The 21035-nt window shown below is 45.0% G+C and overlaps 1 protein-coding gene across 1 annotated transcript in view; it reads right to left on the bottom strand.

The window, feature by feature from the left end:
* Positions 1-18036, bottom strand: part of tbkbp1 (TBK1 binding protein 1) — a 57799-nt gene extending 39763 nt beyond the window's left edge. The window contains 4 exon segments of the mRNA XM_034194184.1: positions 460-564; positions 13406-13531; positions 17802-17955; positions 17957-18036. Coding sequence (XP_034050075.1) covers positions 460-564; positions 13406-13531; positions 17802-17955; positions 17957-18036 — 465 coding nt within the window.
* Between the last annotated feature and the right edge of the window lie 2999 nt (positions 18037-21035).

Here is a 21035-nt window from a genome sequence, read left to right as displayed (position 1 = left end):
CCAGAACTGTAAAGTGGAGCCGTGCCGGATCTGGGCCAGGGTGCAAAAATTGTCTGGACCGGATACGTTTTCAGGAATGGTACCAGATGTTGGACTACATCCGCCTAGCTCCATTTGCTGTCTGGGCATTCTGGGACAGCTATTAAATATTTTTGAGTATACTCTACTATACCGAGGTTGAATTGTAAATGATATTCAGTCGCTTTAGGTGGTACTAAAAACCTGCTCAGTTCATGGACTACAACAAGTGACTGGATAATTGGTGAGCACTCTTTGTATTCACTGTTTATGCAGGAGCCCAACCGTGTCAGGTTGACATTCTATATTTGGCCCCCATCAGCACTGTCCGATCATATAAGATTTAATCAAGGGCCATATGGCTCGCGAATCTCTGGGCCAATGTAAAACTACCTTAAAATAAAGAATGTAGAGCGCAACGAGCTGAATAACGACTCTGACCATCTTGTCCAGATCCCTCTGGAGGTTACTCTTCTCCATGTGAATCTTCTCATAGGCTTGAATCACATCTTCCATCTGCTCTTCCCTCTCCTTCCTCTTCTGGAGCTGAAATGAGAGGGGAGGGGTGCAACATAGGTATATAATGAGTTTTTGATGTCTTTGAAGCTTCAACAAAAAGAGAGGGAGAAAAAAAAGCCTCAACAAAAATGTACATGTGAGAGTCATTAAATGTGTTTCTTATAATGGTGTTATATAACCTCCCAAATATAGGACATCAGCATCTCTACAACAGCGTATCTCAAATGTGATAAATGCACAATTTTAAAAGCAATATTCAGCACTATGATGATAATGCTGACTGTCGTCGCCTGTCCTCACATCGTGGTATAATAGGACTTTATAATCACGTGCTGTCAGAGCGCAATGAAGCACAGCAACTTTATAAATGGAGGTTTTCAAAGTAGAGACGATGCAGACTTTAGAATGAGGTCTGAGTGAAGGATATGATCATTTAGATGGCAAAGAATGAGAGCGAGAGCGTTAAAAAAAAGTGGGAGCCAAAATAGAAAAAAAAAGTGGTATCAGTGTTGTGCCTGGATGCGAGGAGGCAAGTTAGCTGTGTCTATGGTAACATATGTTGCTGGAAATCGAACCAACGTGAGCACAGCGTGTCAACAACATTGTGACTACCGAGGACAGAAAAATTTATCAGAACCTGGAGTTCTCTCACTGCTTTGAATTTGTGTGAAATTCATGAGTCTAAAAAGCAGCCTGCTTTTTTCTTCTTCTTCTTTCTCCAATTAGTTTTTAATTTTTAATATGTAAGTGCTTAATATCAATGTGCTGGCCTTCTCCATGCAGCAAACACTTAACAGGTTCATACTGTACAAAAGTGATTTACAACCATCTTGCAAATTTGACTGCTTCTAAGTAAAATTGAGGCATGAAGTTCCTTCTTTTAAACTTCTGTGACTTATATCCACATCCAAGCTTGGCCTGTTTAATTAATCGAATATCAATTGAAATCCTGATATGGCCTTGTGTGGTTACATAACCACCAAAGGTTGCAATTTAAAGAAGAGCAATCAGAGATTTCTAATGTCCACCAATCTGGATCCAGATCACCTCTAAAGTTCAGTGGAGTCTTTCATGCCCTAATATCTATCTGTGGTACAAATTTGGTGAGAATCCATGAAGTAGTTTTGACGTAATCCATCAAAACCAATAAGTGAAATCTTAATCCAGAATCCAGATCCCAATCACCTCTAAAATTCAGTGGAGTCTTCCATGCCCTAATATCTATCTGTGGTGCAAATTTGGTGAGAATCCGTGAAGTAGTTTTGACATAATCCATTAAAACCTATAAATGAAATCTTGATCCAGAATCCAGATCCCAATCACCTCCAAGGTTCAGTGGAGTCTTCCATGCCCTAATATCTATCTGTGGTGCAAATTTGGTGAGAATCCATGAAGGAGTTTTGACGTAATCTTTCAAAACATATAAGTGAAATCTTGATCCAGAATTTGGATCCCAATCACCTCCAAAATTCAGTGGACTCTCCATGCCATAATATCTATCTGTGGCGCAAATTTGGTGAGAATCCGTGAAGTCGTTTTGAAGTAATCCTTCAAAGCCTTTATGATGGAAAATCTTGATCCAGAATCTGAATCTGGATCCAGATCCAGATAACCTGCAAAATTCAGTGCAGTCTTCCATACCCTAATATATATCTGTGGTGCAAATGTGGTGAGAATCCATGAAGTAGTTTTGACGTAATCCTTCAAACCGTATATAAAGTGAAATCTTGATCCAGAAACTGGATCCAGATCTGGATCACTTCCAAAATTTACTAGAGTATTCCATGGCCTAATATAAGTCCGTGGTGAGAATCCGTGAAGTAGTTTTGGCGTAATCCTTCAAGGCCTATACAAAGTGAAACTTGATCCAGAAGGATCTGGATCCGGAGCCAGATCACCTCCACAATTTAATGGAGTCTTTCATGGCCTAATATAAGTCCGTGGTGAGAATCCGTGAAGTAGTTTTGGCGTAATCCTTCAAGGCCTATACAAAGTGAAACTTGATCCAGAAGGACCTGGATCCGGAGCCGGATCACCTCCACAATTTAATGCAGTCTTTCATGGCCTAATATGTATGTGTGTTAAAAGTTTTGTCAAAATCCGTGTAGTAATTTTAATATAACCCTTCTAACAGTAACCCTTCAAAGCCTATGTAAAGTGAAACTTGATCCAGATCCAGATCACCTCCAAAATTTATTGAAGTGTTCCTCGGTCTAATATCTATCTGTGGTGAAAAGTTTGTCAATATCCGTGCAGTAGGTTCGACGTAATCTTGCTAACAGCCAGCCAGCCAGCCAGACAAATAAATTTATTAATAAATACTGATGATTTTATGATGTCCTTTTTGGATATAATAAATAAATCAATAATTTCCTAGCACCGGGATATCATGTGGCCTACTGTCAAAATACAGATTCCCACAGTAGATGCTGTACTTTATATGTGTATTGCTGGCAATGTAAAATGTGTAAGAGTGATGTTTGTTGTCAGTATCGGTGAAGGACTGAAAACACAATTTCTTGAGCACACAAATAAACAGAATGCACAACAGAACAGATTTGTGCAAGCACAACATGACTGCTGGTCACTGTTTCCATGGATTTATGTCACTATAAAGTCATTTTCAATTTAAGGCGGAAATAAGTGCCATGAAAAATATGTCCCAAAGCATTGTGATATTTTATGTCAACTGCAGATGTGTGTACGTGGTGACAGACAGCTGCAAAGAGCTAAAACATGCACATCAGCGTGTAACTTCAGCACAGCCACAGATTTCCATGAGTTTTTTAAATGCTATGTCGAGCTGTAACGTATAGGAAATCATTAATCAGATAGATGTCTGTTGGGTGTGTGTTTGTATGTGTAGGTTTGTTTATGTGTTTATGCGTGTGTGTTTGTGCACTCCCAGTAATGGTTCTATGGCTGTGTCTTGTGGTTTGTGTCCGTTCTCCTGCTTGTCTCAGTTCATGTCGTTGTCTCTGTCACCCTTCCTCTGTCTAAGGTTCATTGTCATGTCCCCATGTCTCTGTCTACCAGCTGTGTGTGGCCTCCTGGTGTGTGCTGGTCTGTACGTTCCCTGTCCTGAGTCCTCCATGTCCGAGTGTTCCTATGTGGTGTTGCCGTAGTGATCATGTTTTATTTTCCCCATGTTAGCACTGTGCCCACTTTTGTTCTACGTGATTACGTACTTATGTTCCCGGAATTAGTTTTCAGTTTTTGTTTTGTTTTTCTGTTGTATTATCTGTGAGTATCCTTTCCTGAATTAGTCCTTGTTAGTCCTGTCTCGGTTTCACTTTTACACAGGTTGAAGTCCATGTTAGTTTTTGTAGTTTTGCACTTGGATTTAAATGTTTGTTTTTGTTGCTTCCTCTGCAGTATTTTGCTACCGTTGTGTTTTAACACTGGAGTTCAGGTTTTGTTTTCAGACACCTTAGGTTCAGTTAGATTCACGTGTGTTCATCCTTCATCCTTTTTCTGAGTTGTTCGCACCTGTCACTGATTAGTTCGTTTGTATTTAAACCCTCACTTGTTTGTGTTTCTATTGCCGATTGATTCACTGTGATCATTGTGGCTTCTGCGTATGTTTTTCTGTGAGTATCTTGTGACTGACAGTTTACCTACTCCCCTGTTTAATCAGTCTGTGGTTTTCTTTTCGTATCACTCTGTTTTTGGACTCTGTTCCTTTCACCCCATTTTTTTCACTGTGTGGTTTTTGTCACTTTTGGATTCTTTGTGTTGGGAAGGTGTCGTAGCATGGACCCACAACAGGGGGCGCAAAGGAACGGACAATGAATAAGCCAGTAAGTAACAATTTAATGTTGTGACAACACACAACTAAACACACAAAATATATATAGTCAATTAACACCAGGTGACGTGTGGGCAGGCTCGAAGATAGAAGACCCCCGACGAGAGATGAGTCGCGTCCCACACGGCTTCCACCACCAACGGTCTGAAGAACACCGGAGCCGCCAAGTCCCGAGTCCCCAGGTGGCCTCTGTCTTTGGCTGTCGACCCTGGTACTGCTGGCAGAAAACAAGACAGGATGGATGAGTGTGAAGTCGCACACTCAGTAATCCACAGTCTGCACTCAGTTAGGAGGGAGCACCTCCACCTCCAATCACACACTCGTGCAGCTCCTGCTTAACCACTTATCTGGTTTGGGGTGTGAGGCGAAGTCGTCGCTGATCACACCAAACGCCAATCCCACAGATAAGGACAAACACCACAGGATAACGCCTGCAAAAGAAGTTCAGATTATTACTCAACGTTTTGAGACAGCAGAGAAATTACCTCTTCGGTAGTTGATTTCTCGGCGGGGAGGTGGAGTTGCAGTCCGGCTTATATAGTGGTGTAGATGAGTGACAGCTGGTGCGATGAGTGACAGCTGTCACTTCTTCTGGGTCTGGCGCCCTCTCGTGCTTGGAGCCCGCACTCCAAGCAGGGCGCCCTCTGGTGGTGGTGGGCCAGCAGTACCTCCTCTTCAGCGGCCCACATAACAGGACCCCCCCCTCAACGGGCGCCTCCTGGCGCCCGACCTGGCTTGTCCGGGTGTCTCTTGTAGAAATCGGCCAGGAGGGCCGGGTCCAGGATGAAGCTCCTCTTCACCCAGGAGCGTTCTTCAGGTCCATACCCCTCCCAGTCCACCAGATATTGGAACCCCCGGCCCTTACGACGGACGTCCAGGAGCCTGCGGACTGTCCAGGCAGGCTCCCCGTCGATGAGCCGGGCAGGAAGCGGCGTAGGTCCAGGTGCACAGAGGGGCGAGGTGTGGTGTGGCTTGAGGTGGGACACATGGAACACAGGGTGGATCCGCAGTGAAGCTGGGAGTTGGAGCTTCACTGCGGCCGGGTTGATGATTTTGACGATTTTGAATGGTCCAATGTATCGGTCTTTCAACTTGGGGGAGTTCACACAGAGAGGGATGTCCTTTGTCGAAAGCCACACCTCCTGCCCGGGCTGGTATGTGGGGGCCGGGAAATGCCGGCGGTCCGCATGGGTCTTGGCCCTCGTCCGGGCCTTTAACAGGGCAGAGCGGGCGGTCCGCCACACCCGGCGGCACCTCCTGAGGTGGGCCTGGACCAAGGGCACACCGACCTCTCCCTCCACCAGCGGGAACAATGGGGGCTGGTACCAAAAACATGCCTCAAAAGGGGAGAGGCCGGTAGCAGACGAGACTTGGCTGTTATGGGCATACTCGATCCAGGCCAGATGGTGACTCCAGTCCGCCGGGCGCGCGGAGGTGACGCAGCGAAGGGCCTGCTCCAACTCCTGGTTAGCCCGCTCTGCCTGGCCGTTTGTCTGGGGGTGGTACCTGGACAAGAGGCTCACAGTGGCCCCCAGTTCCTTACAGAAACTCCTCCAAACTTGCGAAGAGAACTGGGGACCACGATCTGATACGATGTCCGATGGTATCCCATGCAGCCGCATGACGTGGTGGACCAGGAGGTCTGCCGTCTCCTGGGCCGTCGGGAGCTTCGGGAGGGCCACGAAGTGGGCCGCCTTGGAGAACCGGTCCACTATCGTGAGAATGATGGTGTTGCCCTGGGACGGCGGGAGGCCCGTGATGAAGTCCAGGCCGATGTGAGACCAGGGGCGGTGAGGCACCGGCAGGGGTTGGAGGAGTCCCGAGGTCTTCCTATGGTCTGCCTTGCCCCTGGCGCAGATGGTACAGGCCTGGACGTAGTCCCGAACGTCGGTTTCCAGTGACGCCCACCAGAAGCGCTGCTGGACCACTGCCACGGTCCTACGCACTCCGGGATGACAGGAGAGCTTGGATCCGTGACAGACGTCCAATAGGGCAGCTCTGGCCTCTGGTGGGACGTACATTCTGTTCTTGGGGCCTGTCCCCGGGTCCGGGCTCCTTGCCAGGGCCTCCCGGACGGTCTTCTCCACGTCCCAGGTGAGGAAGGCCACGACAGTGGACTTGGGGATGATGTTCTCGGTGGGGTTCGACAGCCCCGCCTTGGCTTCTTCTTCGTGCACCCAGGACAACGCATCCGATTTTTGGTTTTTGGTCCCGGGGCGGTACGTGATCTGGAAGTCAAAGCGCCTGAAGAACAGAGACCAGCGGGCTTGCCTGGGGTTCAGCCGCTTGGCGGTCCGGATGTACTCCAGGTTCCGATGGTCCGTGAAAACCGTGAAAGGCAATGACGCCCCCTCCAGCAGGTGTCTCCACTCTTCAAGAGCCTCCTTCACCGCAAGGAGCTCCCGATTGCCGACGTCATAGTTCCATTCAGCTGGGGTCAACCTGCGGGAAAAATAGGCACAAGGATGGAGAACCTTATCAGCCTCCATGCTCTGGGACAGCACGGCTCCTATCCCTGAGTCAGAGGCGTCCACTTCCATTATGTACTGGCGATCAGGATCAGGCTGCACCAGAATTGGTGCAGTCGAGAACCGGCGTTTCAATTCCTTGAACGCGGCTTTGCACCGATCCGACCAGGTGAAGGGGACCTTGGTGGAGGTCAGGGCAGTCAGGGGGCTAACTACCTGACTGTAGCCTTTAATGAACCTCCTGTAGAAATTTGCAAAGCCGAGGAACTGCTGTAGTTTCCTGCGGCTTGTTGGTTGGGGCCAATCTCTCACCACCGCAACCTTGGCCGGATCAGGGGCGACGGAGTTGGAGGAGATGATGAACCCCAGGAAGGACAAAGAAGTGCGGTGGAACTCGCACTTCTCGCCCATCACAAACAGCCGGTTCTCCAACAACCGCTGTAGGACCTGACGTACATGCTGGACATGGGTTTCAGGGTCCGGGGAAAAGATGAGTATATCGTCCAGATATACGAAGACGAACCGATGCAGGAAGTCCCGCAAGACGTCATTTACCAAAGCTTGGATCATCGCGGGGGCGTTAGTGAGGCCGAACGGCATGACCAGGTACTCAAAGTGACCTAACGGGGTGTTAAATGCTGTCTTCCACTCGTCTCCCTTCCGGATCCGAACCAGGTGGTACGCGTTTCTAAGATCCAATTTTGTGAAAATTTGGGCTCCATGCAGGGGCGTGAACACTGAATCCAACAGAGGTAACGGGTATCGGTTGCGAACCGTGATTTCGTTCAGCCCTCTGTAATCAATGCATGGACGGAGTCCGCCGTCCTTTTTGCCCACAAAAAAGAAACCAGCACCCATCGGGGAGGTGGAGTTCTGGATCAGCCCGGCAGCTAAAGAGTCCCGGATGTAGGTCTCCATTGATTCGCGTTCCGGACGTGAGAGGTTGTACAACCTACTGTACGGGTACTCAGCGCCCGGGACCAAATCGATGGCACAATCGTACGGTCGGTGCGGGGGAAGAGTGAGCGCCAGATCTTTGCTGAAGACGTCAGCGAGATCGTGGTACTCCTTTGGCACCGCCGATAGATTGGGGGGGGACTTTAACCTCCTCATTAGTCGTCATGCCGGGAGGAACCGAGGATCCTAAACACTCCCGGTGGCAGGTTTCGCTCCACTGCGTCACAACCCTGGACGGCCAATCTATCCGGGGATTGTGCTTCACCATCCATGGAAATCCCAAAATCACTCGGGAGGTAGAAGGTGTTACATGGAACATGATCTCCTCCCTGTGCTTTCCAGACACAACCAAGGTCACAGGCTGTGTCTGATGTGTGATTAACGGAAGCAGAGTGCCATCTAGTGCTCGCACCTGCAATGGTGACGGCAGAGCCACCAGGGGGAGCCCTACTTCCTTTGCCCATCTGCTATCCAGCAGATTCCCTTCCGACCCCGTGTCTATCAGTGCTGGGGCATGAAGGGTTAGATCCCCACAAAGGATCGTTACTGGGATTCGTGCAGATTTGGGGGGTTTCCCCGCGTGCATGTTATGACCCACCCTTAGCCCAGTTTCTAAGGACGGGCGTTGTAGTTTTGACCGTTTGGGGCAGTCCTTCTGCATATGCTCACAAGAGCCGCAGACAAAACACTCCCTGCGGGCCAGCCTCCTTTGTCTGACGTTTGTTTTTACTTTGGCCCTGCTCGTGTCCATAGCCTCCTCAGCAGGGGGAGCTGTAGCCACACGGAGCTCTCTGGCAGTGAAGCGTGGGGACGACGTCACCCTTTCGGAACCGGAAGGGGGAGGGACGGCTCGTGCCCGGTCACGCCCCCCGGCCTGCTCCCGACGATGCTCATTCAAATGGTTGTCTAAGCGTATAACCAAATCAACAAGCCCGTCAAAATCCCGCAGTTCCTCCTTAGCCAGCAGGTGCTCCTTCAGGACCGGAGACAGTCCATTTACGAAGGCAGCGCGGAGCTGCCGCGATGCGAAAGTCGACTGCATACTCGGCTGCGCTGCGACGCCCCTGTCTCATTGACAGCAGTACGCTCGAAGTGGTCTCGCCTCTGTTGGGATGGTCAAAAACTTGTTTGAACTCCCGTACAAACCCAGCATAAGACGTTAGGAGTCGTGAATTCTGCTCCCAAAGCGCCGTAGCCCAGGCGCGTGCCTCTCCTCGAAGCAGATTAATAACATAAGCCACCCGGCTGGCGTCTGACTCGTACATGACAGGACGCTGTGAAAAGACGAGCGAACACTGCATGAGGAAGTCTGCGCACGTCTCAACACAGCCTCCGTACGGTTCCGGAGTGCTTATGTATGCTTCAGGGGACGGTGGGGGGGTCGTTGAACGACCAGTGGAACGTCTGTTACGGGCCCAGGACCAGCAAGAGGAGTGGCTGCAGCAGCGCCCTGATCGCGCGCTTCCACCCTGGCGGTGAGAGCCTCCACCCTCCGGTTAAGGAGAACATTCTGCTCGGTCACCAAATCCAGCCGAGCCGTGAAGGCGGTTAAAATCTGCGGCAGCTCACTCAACACGCCTCCTGCTGACGCCTGCGCTCCTGGCTCTTCCATTGGCCATTCAAGCTCGGGTTGATGCCCCTCGGAATCCATGACGAATGGCCGAGAAATCCTGTTGGGAAGGTGTCGTAGCATGGACCCACAACAGGGGGCGCAAAGGAACGGACAATGAATAAGCCAATAAGTAACAATTTAATGTTGTGACAACACACAACTAAACACACAAAATATATATAGTCAATTAACACCAGGTGACGTGTGGGCAGGCTCGAAGATAGAAGACCCCCGACGAGAGATGAGTCGCGTCCCACACGGCTTCCACCACCAACGGTCTGAAGAACACCGGAGCCGCCAAGTCCCGAGTCCCCAGGTGGCCTCTGTCTTTGGCTGTCGACCCTGGTACTGCTGGCAGAAAACAAGACAGGATGGATGAGTGTGAAGTCGCACACTCAGTAATCCACAGTCTGCACTCAGTTAGGAGGGAGCACCTCCACCTCCAATCACACACTCGTGCAGCTCCTGCTTAACCACTTATCTGGTTTGGGGTGTGAGGCGAAGTCGTCGCTGATCACACCAAACGCCAATCCCACAGATAAGGACAAACACCACAGGATAACGCCTGCAAAAGAAGTTCAGATTATTACTCAACGTTTGAGACAGCAGAGAAATTACCTCTTCGGTAGTTGATTTCTCGGCGGGGAGGTGGAGTTGCAGTCCGGCTTATATAGTGGTGTAGATGAGTGACAGCTGGTGCGATGAGTGACAGCTGTCACTTCTTCTGGGTCTGGCGCCCTCTCGTGCTTGGAGCCCGCACTCCAAGCAGGGCGCCCTCTGGTGGTGGTGGGCCAGCAGTACCTCCTCTTCAGCGGCCCACATAACACTTTGTGTGGAAATAAACCACCTTGTCTTATTCACATATTTCCTGTGTGTTAGCTGCCTGCATTTTGGGGTTCAACTTTGACTATTTGAGATCTGACCGTAACTATGTCAATATATAAATTTGAATGAATGTGGTCCTTGTGTCCTCCCAGCTAAGTACTAATCAGAATTTATTCTGCTTAACATCTGAGGGCTGACAGAATCAGGTGTGCACAAAATGTCACGACTGTAGGAAAAAAAACAAAACTTTGATATATACAAGGTCAAAATTAATGCATCACATTACAGTAACACCAATTCTTCAACCGCTTACTCCAATTAAGGGTCGCACCCACGCAAACATGTCGAACCCACGCAAACATGGGGAGAACATGAAAACTCCACACAGAAAGGCCACAGGTGGGAATGGATCCCATGACCTTCTTGCTGTGAGGCAACAGTGCTAACCACTAAGCCACCGTGCTGCCGCAAATGTCAATATCATAATAACATAATCTGAACTAGTCTTTGCATTGAGACATGTCCACTGAGCCGTGGTCACTCTGTATGACATGTCCCCACAGCCTGTGGGAGCGAGACAGACACATCCGCTTATAATAAAATAAAGATAGCATAAATGCTTTTTTAGCCACTAGATGTCACACTAGTTCAAACTTTTACAGGATCAAAACAAGCCTTCCCATTTTGGCCACTCTTTTCCAACCCTCCCCCTCTCTACTCTGCACCAAGTAGAAGGAATGTCAGTTGTAGCCTTTTACCAGGGTGACAACTCCATGGACAAAACCATACACTGATTCTAGCCTGACCTCTTTCTTGTCATTTTTAGACATTTTTAGCCTCTGAATGCGGTTTTTGTAGGAATTTCTGGAAAGCTGCTGCTGTACACCATCTTGAAAGCAAAAGCAATGCAACAAGTACTAAAACGTTGGTGGGTGGAACTGGTTTCATTAGGTGGGACTCACATGCACTAAACGTGCACAAACGGGAATCTCATGCTCTAAAGACCCACACTGTGTAAAAGAGGGAAAAGAATGCTCAGATACCAATAGACACAGAATACCATTCTGCCACTAAATGTTTACATAAGAAGCAGTTGTTGATTCCCATATAAATGTTTAAACTTTAATTTATTGCATAGAACCTTTTAATGTTCCCTCACTAGAAGGCAAATATCATAGCAACACTCACACTGCAATATATACTCCACATGAGGTACCAATGATGTGAATGTGAACTTTGCACTGCTAACTGAGATATAGCCAAGACTCTAAAATTAAAGTTCCCACAATAATATGCAAATTTATGCAAAAGTCAGAACAGCACTCTTGTTGAAACATGTACACCACATAACGTACCCATGCTGTAAATGTGACCTTTCTACCACAGTGGCTTCTATAATATCATATTCCTGTGATTACTATGTAAATTGGTTCACATAATGTCCCCAAAATGTAATCACCTCATCCACTTCCAAAGGACTTTAGATACTTTCACAAATCAAACTGTGAACTCACAGACAGACACACTGACACAAATATGATGACATAATGTCCTGCACACTAAGACCATAGTGACCAAACATTAAAAACTGAAGTCACTGTTTTACACTTGTTAATTAACATATTATATGTGTTAATATGTCTAATGATTCATTGTCCAAGAACATGCTGCAGAATGTGATGGAAGTGTTTTTCTTTTAAGCAAGCACATTTAACAACATCTTAGCCAGGTTTGTCACGATTTTACTGTTTGTCTAAAAATAAACAGCAGCATGGTCATCCAAAAACTCCGGTCTCATAAAAATGCCCAGTCACACTGAATGTAGTGTTTGTGCTTTAATTAGACCTGGACCTCGTTCAGTGTGCAGTCTGTTCGCCAGGATTGGACATTAAATTTAATTAATTCACACAGAATTTAACGCTGTGATTAAAAATTGTCCTCTCTTGCTGATAAGAAATAAGAAGAGTCATCAGGAGATGAATCATCCCCCCAGTTCCCACAAAGTGTCGGGGCTCACCCAAATACACACTAATGCTAAATAGGAATGAAATTGGTCAACTGGTTCTTGGGATATCATGCTAACAAGGGTGGCATTAATAATATCTTGAATATCTCTCTAAAACCTTGAAATTGACCTCCAAGTCACCATAACCGACTGGTGTTGGAGGGTCACCCAAATTCACACATGCTAAATATGAATGAATTTGGTCAACTGGTTCTTGAGATGTCACGCAAACAAGGGTGGCAATAATATCTTGAATATCTCGCTATAACACTGGAATTGACGTCAAAGTCACCATAACCGACTGGTGTTGGAGGGTCACCAAAATACATACTTATGCTAACTATGAATGAAATTGGTCAATTGGTTCTTGAAATGTCACGCGAACAAGGGTGGCAATAATAATATCTTGAATATCTCGTTATGACCTTAAAATTGACGTCAAAGTCACCATAACCGACTGGTGTTGGAGGGTCACCCAAATACACACTTATGCTAACTATGAATGAAATTGGTCAATTGGTTCTTGAGATATTGTGCTAACAAGGGTGGCATTAATAATATCTTGAATATCTCTCTATGACCTTGAAATTGACGTCAAAGTCACCATAACAGACTGGTGTTGGAGGGTCACCCAAATGCACCCTTATGCTAAATATGAATTAAATTTGTCAACTGGTTCTTAAGATATCGTGCTAACAACTGAAAACGGACAGATGGATGGATGGGCGGACATGCTGATCAGAATCAGAATAGCTTTTATTCGCCAAGTATTTACAAGAATACAAGGAATTTGACTTCGGTTTGAGCTGCACTCTCTATGTACGGGCATGTATAAATATACACTAAACAATGAATAATTCACAGTAAAAATGTGCAAATAAAATGTGCAAGTAAAACAAAATGTGCAATAAAAATGTGTGAACATATATCGCTATATCTCCTCGTATTTCATATCGGGGGGGATAAAAATGATATATAAAGGTAATCGGCAATCATCAGCATTCCAACTTCATTCCAGTCTTTGCTCACCTGCTTTTTAATTTCTCTCTTTATCTTCAGTTTCATTTTTATGCAACTTCCATCTATTTACCTTTCTATTTTCTATTAATCTCCTTTTCTCAGCACGCCCCTTTTTTCCCAATCCCCCATCATCCTTCTTTCATCTCCTCCTCGTGTTCCCTCCTTCTTTTTACCTCGTGGGTAAGGACGTTGACTCTCTGGTGCAGGCTGCCGTTCTCCGAGTGCAGCAGTGCCGTCTCCTTGCTCTCAAAGGAGCAGTAAGAATTACCGTCCTCCCCAAAATCGCTGATCATGGGGAACTGCAGGAAGAAAGAAAGGCTCAGCGACACACATCAGAAACATGAAATCACACGTTTTCTTCAAGGTTTGACGTGACACCTTTTGCAACATCATGGGAGCTTCAAGTTCTTTACTTAATTTTGGCCAACACGTTTAAGTTGTATATACTAGATGGTTTGTTGTCCTATGCACCACCATAGACTGGACTGGTTTGTCCAGATGACAGGATCCTTTGGATGGAATATTGATTTTATCTGATGTCACACAGCCTTAGTTGCTATGAATTAAACATTAGCAAAAACACTGGGGCGGTGGGGGGTAACTGTAAGAGTGTTCCATGATGCATATTACAAAATGGCTGACACACATCCAAAATGTCTTTGTAACTATCTGATCTTAACCTAACTGCTTTTCAAAATGGCTGACGCACAAAATGTCCTTGTATTTGGTAAAACTATCAGACCCTTTTCAAGATTCAAGATTCAAGATTAGTTTATTTACCATTTGTAGTTAAAAAACCACATAGGAAATGGTTATGCAAAAAGCTCAGTGCATCACACACAAAAAAACAACATTAGACAGACATGGAACAAATTATCACATAAAGACACATTGACACTGTGAAATACAAGGTACAGAGATCAAGTTAAAAAGTTAAGATCAAATAAATTAAATTAAATTAAATAAGGCGCTGTCAGGCTTAAAGTGCACTATTCAGGCTGATCAGGCTTGTGGGAAAAAGCTCCTTGCATAACGAGACGTCATACACCTAATGGAGCGGTACCTTCTTCCAGAGGTACCGCTCCATTAGGTTTATAGCTGTCTAAATGATAAAACCATCTGATTGTTTAATTGATAAAACCAAAGTATTCACGTATATTTGGAAAAAGAAACAGCATGATGGAACACTCTGTTTTTATTGTGTGACATTACACTACATACATAAACACACTATAAGATTTTACATAACAACCATGAATGCAGCGCGAACAGATATCCGGCCATTTTCACTACACTTTGCAGCCAGCTCACATAGACACTGACTCAAGCCAGGTTAAGGACTGCCCATATGGGGGTGGCTTAGGCGGAAGTCGAGGTTCTTTGTTCCAGGTGTTGCATGCAACTCTGTATTGGTTGTAACTCTTTACATACATATCTAAACTTTGAAGTCTGTTTCCTGTCCAATTCTTTTGTAGATCTCACCGTGATAAAAGAACCTAACAGTACCTACATTCCACATCACTGCACAATCATACTCTAAATTTGTGGGTATAGACCAGGGGTCCCTTGAATGTAATCTTGACATTATCCAATGTCACACAACATGTATTCAAGATAACCTTCAAACTGGTTCAATGTTATCTTTTCAAAAAAGGATGTTTTGTGTTTTAAGACCAATCTGGTCACAATGTATGTGGACTTTTTTTTTTTTTACTGATTCCAAGTTCCCATTCCAAGTTTTTTTGATTTAGGGTCATACTTGTATGTACAATATATTCCCCTTCACGCACACCTCAGCATCATCAAAATGTCCAAAGGACTTAGTCCTTCAAGAGCTCCAGCTACACAGAAAAAAAAAAACAACACAAAAAATGGTTACTGGATTTGAAATACTGAAAGAAGAGATATGGTGCATCCAGAAAGTATTCACAGTGCTTCACTTTTTCCACATTTTGCTTTGTTCCAGCCTTCACATTGTCATTATGGGGTATTGTGTGTAGAAGTTTGAGGAATAAGGCTGTAACATAACAAAATGTGAAAAAGGTGAAGTGCTGTGAATATGTTCCGAGTGCACTGCATGTTTAATATGTGCAAGAGCCCTTGCCCCCCCCCACACACACACCTATATATTATTATATTACACCATTATTTTATATAGAGACTAAAGTAGAACAGAATAACAATGATGCAGTGTTATTGCTTGCATGTTGTATTATGTGCCACACACAAAAGCAGTTATATAACTTGATTAGAACCAACCTAAATGGACACATTTACATTTAGAATGGCTTTCATTTGGTTTTCGGTCCAGTCAATACCACACAAAACAACCTTTTTCCATTTAGCCGAACACCTCTCTCTGCTCGGTTTAACAGTAAATGTTAGTAGACGCCTCTAGGGGGCCCCGAAAAAGTCTCACGAAGCCAAGCATCAGCAACAACCTCAGTTCAGCAAGCAGTCAAAAGCAGCAGGGAACATCTGCGACTTTGCAGCAGCTGGGCGCCGACATTTCAGCCTGCAGCAGCACGAATATTAAAGTCAGAAATAAAGAATAATCTAATGATTTTGTTCCTCCACTTCATGAGACTGTGCACTCAATGATGCAACGGTGTGAATAGCTCGATAATCATACAAAAGGGTCTGTGATGTATTTATTTGTGTAAGCACAGGCGTGTTTCGAAAAGCCAACATCTGCACTAGTGCAGCCAAAACCAACACCTGTCACTCTGGGAATGGGCTCTGAACAAACTGCTCCTCGCTAGGAAGCTGATGGCACAGCAGCAGCCTGCAGCCGTCACAAACAGCTGCTCGCAACAAAAACGGGGGAAGACTGGCACATGTCAGGAGACAAAAGGCAAACCTGGATGCCACAAAACAGCTTCTACATTTCTATTTCCCTGAAACATTAATTGGAAACATGTTTGAAGATTTTGGTGTTATTCCCACAGCATCAAAGAGGAATTTTGCTTCTAGAGCTTTTTTTTTTTTTTTTTTTGTAGGCGTTCCATTCTATAACAAAAGAGTTTCTCCGGTAAGCGTATCATTATTAAGACCATAACACTGTGACAGCTTGCATCTAAAATGTCTTCATTGGCCTCTTGTGTACGCTTTTAGTCAAAGTACAGCTTGTTGAAGTAAAAGTAGATAAAATGAACTCCCCTTCTCTCTAATCCGACCCTCATTTTTAATCTCATGCTTGTGTTTCTCCCTCCTTCTTTGCATCATTCTTCAATTTGACTCCATTTTTACATCTTATACTGCAGCCTTCTTCCTATTAAAGCCCAATTTTACATTCTTTTCCCAATTCTCTTCACTTTGCCACAGCTCATTTTCACACTCTCTGACTCCCAGCCATTAGCTATAGCTCTATTTTTATACTGTTTTTTTCTTGGGCTATTAGGTGATGCTTTTTGCGTCAGCGAGTCAGCCACTGCAAATAAGCATGATTGATTCCCAACAGCAAGCGTACAGCGATCATTATCCTGTGAGGGAATGTCAGCTGTGACATTTTGGCCATGTGGCGCATTTCTCTGGGCGCGATCCAGCACACAGGTCCCTCAGAATCGACGATTCCAGCAAGTGAAAAAGGCCAAGGTGATGCCCGCCATTCATCGGGCTGCAAAAGACAGATGGGCTCATTTCTGGAGGTGGAAATGGACCGGTTGCCTGCCTGGGTGGTTGTCATTCAGGATCCAAGACAGTTCTGTGGTGTGGTGGGTACAACATGTGTGCTACCAGGGCATGCAACCAGATTTGACCTTAGTGGACTTGGTGAACTCCCAACTGCTCCAAGAGCAGGACCAACACAACTCCATGAAACTCCAGACCAAGTTGGAGTCAGCACGGTGGCGCATTCTTCCGCTCCTCTTTTCATGACAAAAACTCCTGTAACAGTGGAATGTGCCGAAAAAGTCTTGATGTCCACGTCTTCTGCCATTTCTGTGGTAGTCAGACGACATCCCAGATCAACACAGCGTTCAGTTTGGAAATGATCTGGTCGTTTGAGCCTGTCGATCGCCGCTCGGAACGCGGCGCACTCTCAGCCACTGTGGGCGGTCTTTAAACCGGCTGTAACACTCCTCAATCTGTGTGATCTCCATAAAATCGTCCCTGAAAGCCATCTGAATTTAGCGAATGGTGTCCACCTGGCTGTCTCTCACAGTTTCTGGAAAAATTTGATGCAGCAAAGCTCCAAATCATTCAGCCATTTCCCTGACAATGAAAATCCGACGAGGGGGGTGGACCAGTGCTCACTCAAAGCCTGCCCACAGGCGAATGACACAACCGACAGGCGTGAAAAAACTCACGCATGCGCAAGAAGGTTCAAGCTTGGCTGATGCAATCACACGTGTTTCAAATCCATATAGTTTTTGAAAAAAATAAAAACGTCCGTTACTTTTTGGACAGACCTCGTATTTTGGGGTAATTCTTTACATCTTCTGTGTGAAAACTGGATTCTGAGTTGCGTCGAGTGTCGTACTTTACAAGACTCACCCAAATCTTTGTTGGTACTGGAGACCTGACACTTAAGAGAACATCAGTGTTAAAGTGGTTATGAAAAGCCTTTACCTTGATCTCATACATCTTGAGCTTCCTCTTGATACTGGTGTTCTCTCTCTCGAGGCAGGCCAGCCTCGTCTTGATGTCCTGATAGGCGGTGATAAGGGCAAAGTGGGAGGTTGAGTAGACATCATCAGGGGGCAGGGGCGAGGAGCGCCAGCCATGCTGCCACAGCCTCTTCCTTCAGGCCCCCTGCGTCACCTCCGAGCAGCCCCAGCTCCCCACCACCAAACAGTGATTGCATCACTATGAAGCTCAACCTGAGGACAAAGACACATCTCTATTATTTTATTTATTTATTTATTTATTTGCTATTAAATTAGCTATGTCTACCCAAATTTAACATTTCAGAATGTTAGTAGTACAAATGCAACAGTGCTTAAAGCTACAGTATGTACTTACTGTCATCCAGTGGTGGGCACAACTCACCAAAAAGTTAGCTTCCATAACCTTTATTTGTAAAAACCAACACACACAGTAACTTGTGTGTTGGTTTTTACAAATAAATAAACCAACCAACCAGTGATTGAGAGGAGACTCATTTCCCATAATTCCTTTTGGCAAGTGTGTCTGTTAACGCTCAAACCTTTAGAATTAGCTCATTACTTTAAAAGATATGTGCACTATTTTCACTTTATAAAAATGACAGAGTTGCGGCTAATGTCGATAAACTGTCCAGAATTAGTTTTGTTTATAAATGAAACCGTGAGTGAAAAGTGCCTTGTTTTTCATGTCTCCTGCCACACATCTATGTCACTGCATGTGGAAAGTAAATGACCCTTTTTTCTGCTGGGGTAGGGTTGAGCTCCTCACAGGTGTCTGACTGTTGCAAAACATGCGACAGACAGAAACTAACATGTATGATTTTAGGGTTTAAAAATGTTTTTGACCATTAAGCTTTACTCACTATACTAGCAAGAAAATGTTAGCAGACTGAAAGTTAGCGGACGCTAATTGGTCCGCTTATAGTTTTTAAAGTTAGCTGAAAAGCTAATCTGCTAAAAAAAAAAAAAGAGTTAGATTCGCTAATTAGTGGTTAGCGGATTCGTAGAACTGTGCCCACCACTGCTGCTATCTAGTGGTGACGTTACAGATTGCATTATGTTGTTGCCAGTCATGATATTGTTTCCCCTTCACATTTTCCTCCTCTTTGACAATTACTGCAGCAAATAAATCTATTTTATCAGGAAAATACTTTGCACATCTTCTCCTCAGGCTACGTCTACAGATTTACTGGATAGCCACTCAAAATTTCAAGATGACCGCCTTTTTCAAGAAGCGACCAATCAAGTTTTTATCACACAGGTTATGTGCTTCTGCTCATGTGTTTATGAATTTTTGTTGGTTTTATATAGCCTATGCAATGTCAGTGGACAGGAGTATTATTTATTTTTGCTAAAGATTTGATTTAGCATATATAACAAAGATGGCAGCCATATGGCAGCCAAAATACTTTGTTGTTTCTCATATTTCAGTCAAAACAAAAAATACTTTTTTCATAAAAGTTTGTTAAATGTGAGCATGTTCTATGTAAGTCATTGTAACACATACCTTTGTGGCTACTAATTCATGTCTATGTACAATTTAGATGGTGGTGTTTAGTGATATATTTACTTTGAAGGAGTGAATGTCAGCGCACAACCAGGGCACACTGGTGACTTCACTGCTGTGAAACTCAGAATGGGGTTCAGTGTCAGCTAATCCTGCTTTATTAATGTTTCACTCTCACTTTATTAACTCCAATAGGTAGTATAGTACTAGTTTTAGTGTAGTTTAGCTTATTTTAGTGCCCCAAATGCTGTCTAATAGCCCCATATCAATTAGCTGGTAGAAAGTAGTTGGTAGATTTAGTTACTGTACTGAATTGGTACAATCGATGGCCATCTTGAAAAATGGTGGCCATATTGAAATTTTGTGTGGCTATCCAAACTTTTTCAAAAGAGTGGGTCTTAATGAGCATTCTACCAAATTTATGATTCTTTAACAAACTGAAGTATTTTTCTGCTTATCTGCTGCGCTAAATGAGGATTCATGCTCTCTCACCTTTTCTAGTGATAAGCAATAATGTTGTAATGCTCCATGATACAAAAATCAGGGTCCTCAAACTTGTTAGCCTGTACCAGCAACCACTGATTCCACCTCTGTTTTCTTCAGTCTTCTGACTGTGCTGCAAAATGCAAAAGGTAAAGTAAGTATGCTCCTTCTGGGCTACTATATTAACATGGTGTTGCAACATGGTGACTTCCATGAGGAGGGCCCACTCCCATGCAGATATGAAGAGCTCATTGTAACTCATGAAGACACAATGCTTCTTTGCTGTAGGCGATATATGCTCATGAACAGATGGCTCTATACGCTATATTCCCTTTCTGTCAATAAACACCCCTAAATCCCACATACTGTAGCTTTAAACCCCTAAACAAGCAAACTCCAAGCAGCAAAGCATCAGAGTCTGGCCCATGTTGTAAAATATTCACAGAGAGCCACACTGTAACCCCTTGCTGTCACATGAAGATTTAATAATCACATTTTCTCCAAGTTCAAAGCTTTATACTGTTACATTAGCTTCACATATTTTGATGAATTTGCCCTAGGGGCACATGAGAGCTCAGTGCATGCGCACTCACTCATATGCAAAACTGACATGCATTTAAATGAACCTGGTTCATTCTTATGTCCCATTTGACAGCACTTAAAGAAACATGAACTCTGACAGCTTATGGTCCTTGAGTGTTGTGATGAATGAGCTGGCAGTTAGCTGACTATGGGGCTTTGGCCTCCCTCGATCGCACCAGTGATTCTGGGCAACTCTGTCACAAATGATAAATGGGACCTATGATGTCACTGGCCTTTAATGCAGCCGCCAAGGGGACGCATGCAGAGAACTTACACTGGACGTGGCTCGGCATAACAATACCCGCAAGATTTACGGATACTGATGGAGTTGCACACTTAGGTGAAGTGATGTACATAGGAATGGATGCCTTTCTGGCTTGCCAGCTCGCCTGGTGAGTCAGCTATTGCCAACTGAGCTATTTTCATCTGCTCCCGTCCTCCACGGTGCTATTTTTCTTGTGTTTCAAAGGAGAGGGGGATAAAGCCACAGTCAAACTAAGGCTCCCATTCTGAGCTGGTCCACAGGTGCAATCCAAATGCACAACCCACAAACACACGTCTGTTAACATGCAGTCGAAAAACAGCGGAGTGTTCACAGACGCAAAATGCCTATGGAGACAATCGAGA

This window comes from Thalassophryne amazonica, chromosome 18 (genome assembly GCF_902500255.1).
Source record: "Thalassophryne amazonica chromosome 18, fThaAma1.1, whole genome shotgun sequence".
Classification (NCBI taxonomy): domain Eukaryota; kingdom Metazoa; phylum Chordata; class Actinopteri; order Batrachoidiformes; family Batrachoididae; genus Thalassophryne; species Thalassophryne amazonica.
The sequence above is the reverse complement of the archived record's forward strand: the minus strand, read 5'-3'. Positions and strand labels throughout refer to the sequence as shown.